The 8,385-nt window shown below is 43.0% G+C and overlaps 1 protein-coding gene across 1 annotated transcript in view; it reads right to left on the bottom strand.

Annotated features, from left to right (window-relative positions):
* The window catches only part of LOC112550773 (NF-kappa-B inhibitor zeta-like), a 10,376-nt gene extending 3,319 nt beyond the window's left edge, over positions 1-7,057 (bottom strand). Inside the window, 6 exon segments of the mRNA XM_025207630.1 lie at positions 2-32; positions 2,418-3,076; positions 3,193-3,236; positions 3,595-3,652; positions 4,275-4,396; positions 6,820-7,057. Of these exon segments, the coding sequence (XP_025063415.1) occupies positions 2-32; positions 2,418-3,076; positions 3,193-3,236; positions 3,595-3,652; positions 4,275-4,396; positions 6,820-7,057 (1,152 nt within the window).
* Positions 7,058-8,385: the final 1,328 nt, after the last annotated feature.

Genomic DNA, 8,385 nt, shown 5'->3' with positions numbered 1-8,385 from the left:
TCTTTCCCGGAGTGACAGCTTTTTGCAGCAGCCTGCAAGAGGACAGAGTTTTAAAAATATTAGACAAAGGAGGGAAAATGTTCTGAAATAATCAGAGGGAAGAAGGAATATGGCGGGGGGGGGGGGGGTCCTTTTTGCTTTAGAAATAATCAGAGGGAAGAAGGAATATGGCGGGGGGGGGGGCGGTCCTTTTTGCTTTCTGTAAACTAAAAGCATGCTAGTGTCTAACATTTGGGTTGGGCCAGCAGTTGCTCAGTTACTCTGTACAAATTGAAGAGGGCACTGGCACATGCTGTAGTATCTGCAGACCAGTCTTACTGCACAGAGCAGGGTTTCTTGTAGGCTTCTAATTGAGGGAAGAAGGAATATGGCGGGGGGGGGGGCGGTCCTTTTTGCTTTCTGTAAACTAAAAGCATGCTAGTGTCTAACATTTGGGTTGGGCCAGCAGTTGCTCAGTTACTCTGTACAAATTGAAGAGGGCACTGGCACATGCTGTAGTATCTGCAGACCAGTCTTACTGCACAGAGCAGGGTTTCTTGTAGGCTTCTAATTCCCTTCACCCTCCCCTTACCCCAAAACCATGAACACTGTACTATGCTTCCCAGGGGTTCCCTGCAACCCCTGTGTGGGGCTGTCTGTGTCCATCATCCCCCAACCTTCCCAATAGGGTCCCTGTTCCCCAGGTGTATATGTACAACCTGCAAGGGGGAACATCCTTAAACTCCAGCTGGAAAATCAAGTTTTGACCTCTGGGTGAAATTCATTCCATTACAGAGTTTGCCTCAGTACTGCACCTATAATTGCAGCCCAGACTGTTTTTTTTCTAACCATGCCTCCACGATCTGTAGCTGCCTCTCCCTTGCATCTAACAGATCAATCCTAGCACACATGTATGCTCATGTACATGCTCAGCCTACTGCCTTGCATGTTCTCTAGACATGCAGATTTCTGATGAAATGTTCCCCCTGTAAATTCCACTGATATAGAGATTGATGAAGGTTTTCATTTTCTCAGCTGCAGACTGTACTATGCACAGGTTTAAAAAATAAAATGAATCCAGAAAACACTGCACGAGCTGTTATAGAATTAGTACTGGGTGGCTAATGATAAAAGACTTACTGTAACAAGGGTACACTGTATACGCTACCATTTTGTTCAGGCACTCATTTGTTATTCTGCACAACACTTAGGTTCCCTTGTTAGATTTCACTTCATGTAGTGTTTCAATCTGTTGGGTTCAGATTTCTTTGACCGGTCTTGAAATGCAATCAAGAACTTAAGATTTTGGTTCTTGATTTAAAATCCAATGTCATTGCAGAACAACAAGAAAGATTTTTAAACCTCCCTGCTTGCCATCTGACACTTCCAGGGAAGAAATCCTACCTGATCTACACAACAAAGAGCAACTCAGAACAACTCACAGAGACACTCTCATGGACCCAGAGGGACAGATTTTCCATCTCCAGCCCCCTCTGTGCAAAAATGAAGTTTATTTCCTACCTATGGGGGCTTTTTACCATCTTTAATTTTCCCAGGGCCTTTGAGCCTGAAAGCTTGCAGAAAAAGAGATTTTTTGTGTGTGATTTCTTAGTTGGTCTAATAAAAGGTATCGTTTCTGAACCACGAGTTCTAGATTTTTGCATCAAGAACTTAAAGCATGTGAACCAGGATGGATCATGACTGTGCTGGAACTAAACCAGGTTTAACATGGATCACATTATGAGCTGATTCTAATATCAGTTTCAAATTGGCTATTTGGTGAAGGGAACTTGAGGGTTTGGGTTTGTGTTTTTTTTTTTGGTAATCAAATATTTGCTTGTTAAACACTTCACTGTAGCAAAACAGGAGCAGTAAAACACTGGCCTTCAATTCAGTTCCAATGAAGCTGCCACTCCCAGTTCTCTGGAAGTCTGCTGTGTGTACAGTAGTTAATGTTATGTTTTGGTGTAATCTCCCCACCCTTTTTGCTTTATTACCAGCTAATAATAATGAAGACAATTATCCCCAGAATGTCTGCAGCTAAGAAAACAGCTTAATTGCACATCTCTCTCTTTTTCTTTTCTTTTTTTAAGGAGTTTTGATTATATTTAATTCCCCCCACCCCCAAGTTTTTTCTGTATATGACCCAACCTTCAGCCTTATCTGCATTCCTATTTATCCTGATCTCAGCAGTTAGTAGCCAGACAGTGGTTTAGCTGTCTTTCTGCAGAGACCCCTCTGCAGGTAGGCAAGACTGCTCCCTGAACCAGTGGAACCTGATGCTGCTTGAAGACGAGGCAAATTATATGGATGCAAATGCCACTTATTGCAAGTCTCACTGTCTTCCCATGACAGTAACAGCAGAAATGGGGACAAATTGCCAGTATAGACGAAGCCTTAGAAAGCAATTTGTTTGCAGCAGAAAAAAAATCAGAGACCTGTTTCCATTTTCATCAGGTGCAAACAACTTGTCCACTGGGATATTTCTCAGGAGATTCTCTTCCCAGTGGAGCTGGAACTGGAAGAAAGAGACAGCAGAAAGGTCCTGCCGTGAGAGGGCCCCCAAAGTTGACTTCAAATGTGCCACACAGTCTAGGGAGTTTGGACTAGTTCCCACAATCTTCTCTGGCCTTTGTCCAGGCAGGTTGTGGCAGAAATGCCTGTCTTGTCCAGAAAGTTCCTGGAAGTTCCTTTGGGAATACTTGGCTAATGTGGCTTGCATCTGCCAGCTGATCTCTTCCTTGCTTGGATTTGAGAGTAGTACTTCCAAGGACCTTGGGGGTTGCATTTTTGTATAATCATCCTTGTAATAATTCTCTGCCTGTCTGTTCAGTAGTACATTACAACTGGGGAACAGCTGGCATGGCTGCAATTTTGTCAAGTCCTGGCAGCTTTCTGGCGGGCTACCAGCTAGTGAGGTGCTGCCTTTAGCTTCCCACCAAGCAGATGGCAGGTCTGGGAAGACGGTGAAACAGGCTGGCTGAGGACTCGGGGACTCTAGCTTAGACTGGCTGCGGTTCAAATCTTCCTCCAGTACCTCCACCAGGATGTCAAGGTCCTCCAAGGCTTTTCGTGCTTTCCCAGAACAGTTCTTGCTCTAAAACAGCAATGGGAGCAGAGAAGAAAAATGCAGATGTGAGGTGTGCTGTTATGAACTGCACTCTGTGATATGCCTGCAGAGTCTGGCAGTGCCAAGGGTGGTGTCACACATACCTGTCTGAGCTGTTTATCTGTATAAGGGTGAGCTCTTTTTTTTTCTGTTGAGAAGAAGATAATTGCTTTTGGTTATGGTTGTGGAAGAAGTGAGCACAAATGATACTTATCCAAAATATTTCTCCCCATAGGAGAACTAGGTGAAGAGGTCAGAATGGCCCTTGAACTTTCATCTCACCCTTGCGGGCCCTACTGGAGATATACCAGTACACATGCAGCCAAGAAGGATTTAGGAAAAGCTGAGAGTGGAAGCCTAGCTCTGTCAATCAATGTCACACCAGTGGCTGCTCTGGCCCTATAACTTTAAGGGACTAAGGAGCCAGTGGAAGCATCTGAAATGGGAAATGATGTGGCCCCATTTTGTGTGTGCGCGCGCGCGTGCATGATGAAACATCTCTTTACCTGCTCTTCCTGAGCATCTTCCTGAGCATCCTTTAGTTACTTTTGTTTGTTGTTCATCCTAAGAAAACAAAGTTTAAATGCTGTTGTCTCAAATGATATATTAGCAGAAGAACATAACGTGCAAAATATGTGGCATGAGCAAAATGGTTCTGATAGAGCTTGCAGATGGTGGATATGCTTACACTGTGATCACCGGAGCTCTTATTATAGCCTTCCCCAAGCGAGCTTCAAACTAGCAAGCTTAGGTACTACTTCCAGCATAAGCTTGGGAATATGGAGCTGGGTAAAAATGAAGGGTTTTACCCTGGGATGGGTTTTGCAGCCTATGTGTGCTGCAGCTAGTGACACTAGTGCTTTCTAGCTTGGGAGTGGGTAAATGAGCTGCAATATAGACAGCCATCAAAATGATGGGCAGAGTACAGAACCAGCTGCCTATTCTCAGTGAGAATGAGAATATTCCTTGCTGCCAAGCTCTTGGAAAGCTCCTGGGAGAGCCTCTGCTTTGGGAGTTTCAGCATGAAACTCCACATCTCGATCACCTTGCCAGGAGTGGTTCCATGAGCTGAAAGCAGCAACAGGTAGGTTACAGGCTTCCGTGGCTGCTCTGAAGAGGATGCCTATTTGACTGGCCTGTAACACCTACATCCATGCCAACTTTTCCATCTCCAAGGGATTCTTACCTTGGTGTCATTGGGGTCCATGCCTTTGGAAAGGCGAAACTTTCGCAGAAGTTCCCGCACGGGCAGTCTTACCCTCACACCTACATACTGCCTCTGAGGGGGGTCAGTGCTAAGCCCAGGGTCTAGAAAAATCAGAATATGGGACTTAAAAATTGCAAGGTAGTGAAATGGTACAAGCCATCATATGATCAAGAGAGCATCAGGCAGGCTTGGGTGTATCTAAAGCCATTGGTTATTGAGAGGAAAAGTTCCCATTTTAAATTATGTGGTCCTTGGCTCTGAACTGTTAATAATTTATTATTTAAGGACTTGCTTTAAGTTATTGCTCCTTAGTATGCTGTAAGTGAAGAGGGCCTCACAACTGGTAAGAAATACTACTAAAATAACCTGACATCTCTGACTGGGAGGGGAGGGGATCCAGGAGAAAGGGCTGAACAGAGAGAGTTAAATGGCAGATCAGAAGTTGCTCAGCTTCACTCAACAGGGAGGATTTTGGAGGGTGGGGGAGTGCTGGCTGATTGCTAATCATAAACCTGTTCCAGAAGCAGCATGAAAACTGGAAACAAGAAACTCAGGGACAGTTGTGAGGAAAGAAGTTTGGAAGGATTGTAGGGAACAGGAAGGGGAATTGAGGCACAGGTCCTTAGAGCCAGATTCTTTGTGGTTGTGTAAGTCCGCACAGCTTGTAGTGATTTCAGTAGACTTGCACTGATCTACAGCTGCTGAGAATCAGGCCTAGAGGGTGCCTTTAAGGAGGTGTACTTGAATGCTCTGCAGAATATTGTTCCTCTTAGTCATATTTTTCCATGGACTGAATTTTATTTGCTACAGTAAATTTTCCTTGGATTGCTGCTTCGAAAGTCGGTGCAAGTTCTTTAGGCTGCCAATGGCAGTATTAGAAGTTCAAATAGGAGTAAACTTCCATCCTCTACCTCCCCTATGCAGATTGAGTTTCTTTTCTACCTGGGAGGATTTCTAACAGTCTTCAAATTCTTCTCAGCCTGGAGAAGGGGGTATGTGCCTGAAAGCTTGCAAAGCAAGGAATTTTTTTGCTGCTCTTTAGTTGGTCTAAGTAAAGATATCACCTCTGACCCAAGATCTTTGTGTATCTCTTGCTTCTGAAACTGCTTTCATGCAATACATATTTTTCCAGAGTTTAGAAGAATCCTAACTGGATTGATTCTACACTGTGATGTCTGTTATCACTGCAAGAGGTGGGAAGGGAGGGTATTTATTTTTCTTTACTTGTCTGAGGCGTCCCAGGGGGGTAGTGGGAAGATGGAAGATAACACACAGGAGCCAGGTATGAATTCACTTGGAGTCTTTAGTGTTAAGACTCATTGTGTGGGCTGTTGAATGCTAGGAGTTTGCCAGGGGTGATGCACCCTGGAGCAAGGGTGAGCAAAGATGTAGTTCTTGAATTCTTGCCCCCTTTTTGCTTTAAACAACAACATGGTGGCCTAGAAGGAACAGGTTACGCATAACTCTGGTAAGCAAACCCTTCAGGGACAGAAGCCATATAAATATACACAAAACCTGAGATGCCTGGGCCAAAATTTACTCAGAGATGAAATTCTCTGTTGACTGGCTAAGTCCTCCCCCTGAAGACTGTCAGAACTCTTGACATGCCTCCATAACATACCAATGCCCTCTGGGAACCAGTTTCACATGTGTAGACTTGTGTCACATGGGTTTGTTTCTGTTCACTGATTACGGAAGTTGAAATATTTGCAGCAGGAGGATAATGCTAAGTAACAGTGTGATTTCTGCAACTGCTCTGGATTGTCATTTGTGTTAAACTCTGTGGAAAGTTTGGGATTTCTGAATACTTACAGAAAAGCTACGAGTAAAATACAAGAACATACCATTTACTTTATCTGTCAGCCAACTTTAGAAGTGTGGATTACATTTATCTTAGGCTGGTGTTTTAAAAACGTAAGCAATTACTGTTTCAAGTGCTTCGAGACATTGGGTGAAAAGTTGTTCTAGAAGTACAACTTTGTTAGTATTGCCTTTCAAATTATTTAAAGCTGGATGATGCACCAAGCTACCTGGCCAAGTGCAGCCTGGGAATTTAAGTATTCAGTAAAAGTGATTTTTAGTGTATGCATCAGTACAGGATCCTGTAATTTTTCAGCAAGTCTATATAATATTTATATATTTGCATGTGTGTATAAATAACACAATAATTGCTCTTAGATGCAGAACCAAATGTGATTCAGAAAGCAGATGAGAGGTAAAATGTTATTATACAGGGTACACCAGTGAACAGAAATGATGGAATATTACTATAAACGTATGGAAGACGATGGGGAATGTTTAGGAATAGATCACAGCGAAACAAAAATGACCATATTTCTATATATCAGTCATTCATCATCACTTGGAATTATTATGGAACAAAAATCAAGCCACTATTTTTGCTTGATTTTCCCCTCCCCCCCTGTATATTTGCAGCCAGCTGGAAATCAATATAATTTACTGCTTGTAAAGAACTTTGTTTGCAAAAGCTGTTCAAAGCATGCAGATAAAGTTTTGAGCTTACCGGTCAGAGCAGACATCTCCTGCTGTTTACCTGAGGAAAGAGGACCGATCTTGGGACTTGCAACATTAAATTCTGTTAATCCAGAGTCTGGCAAGCATGGGGTCTGAAAACAGCTTCGGGGGCTGGCTGTTTCCCCAGGCAAAGGAGATCCTTGGCCTATACTATAGGCCAAAATTTCATTTTCGCTGATGTTTTGCTTGGCCAGTAGTCCAGGACTCATTTGAGCTGTTTGCAGCATTTCCGCTAGGCATGTGGGGAAAAAGCTAATTATTCAAGGAAAGATGTAAATCCGCATTTTACTCCAAGAACTGGAGGATAAGTCATTTGTTCCCTAATAGCTGGTTCCAACTTCACTATTGTCTGCAAAAGGAAAGTGCACAAGTTAGAGAATGAAATCCGTCTTTAAATCCCAGCGGTTACTGGAACCTGCTTTTGTGATTGTCTCTGAGTCTCCCCAGCTTCTTTATACTTAGGTATGATTTGAAAGACGTCAGACTGCACATGCCACACCCTCTTCCCCAGTAAGCCGGGGCAGCAGCATTTTCCTAGGAACTGCTCAATAGAGCTGAGCAAAGCAGAACTGATATAGATATCTATTTGCCAAATGCAAAGAAAACCAGGTCAGGAAAGCAAATGTTTCCAAGGTCTTCAGCAGAGAACAGCAAATTGATCTTGCCCCAAATACAAACATTTTTACTAATCCTCCTCTCTCCTGCTCGCCTCCCAAGCCTACATTAAAAAAAACAACCAACCCCCCCCTCCCCCCTGCCCCAAACCTTTCTACCTGTGACAGTCAACACAGAAAAAGAAAGCAAACCTCAGCATCTCTGTCTTGATAAATCACAGGAGCCAGAGAGAGAGGAATTTAATTCATATAATCTGATACACTTTATCCTATGCAGAGTTTTTGACCACATCTATGGACAAATAGCAGAGACTCAATGTAGTCTGTTAAGATCTTTGCTAATATTATTGCGGTTTATATTGAAAGATGCTCAGAAACTGTGCTGATAGGTGGTGGTATAAAGTCCTGTGAGGCGCCAGATAGGAGCTCATTAAATAAACTGTATTTTTTTTTTTTGCATCATCAGTATCACAGTGCATGTCTCCTTATGAACTTAATAGAACAGTTCAGTACAAGAGCTGAAATTGCCTTTGTTTCTCAGGGAAGAATATTTGAAGCTGTGCATCCATACTTGGGTGTTTTGAAGCCTAAGCTTTCCAAGCTAATGTGACTCTGAAAGTGTTTATCTTGAAAAAGATAAGAGTATGCTGCCTGCTGTAGCAGAAGAAACCACAGCTTTCCCCAGCTAAGCCCCAGGAAGCTTACAAAAAGATTGCAGTCAGATAAGAAGCTTTCAAATCTTTCTGGTTAATCATAAGAAATAATTTGCAGATAGATTGCACTATATCTAGTGAACTGAGCAGACAACTAAATACTGACAAATCTTTCCTTATTATCCCAGTGCCGAGTCTCTATGGACTTATTGAAGTCACTTCACCGCTCTGCATCTCACTGCCTGTTCGATGGATATAATAGTTCCAGCCCTGGGGTATGGTGCAGTT

The sequence above is a fragment of the Alligator sinensis genome, unplaced genomic scaffold (assembly GCF_000455745.1).
Source record: "Alligator sinensis unplaced genomic scaffold, ASM45574v1 scaffold1241_1, whole genome shotgun sequence".
In the NCBI taxonomy this organism is placed as follows: Eukaryota; Metazoa; Chordata; order Crocodylia; family Alligatoridae; genus Alligator; species Alligator sinensis.
The sequence above is the reverse complement of the archived record's forward strand: the minus strand, read 5'-3'. Positions and strand labels throughout refer to the sequence as shown.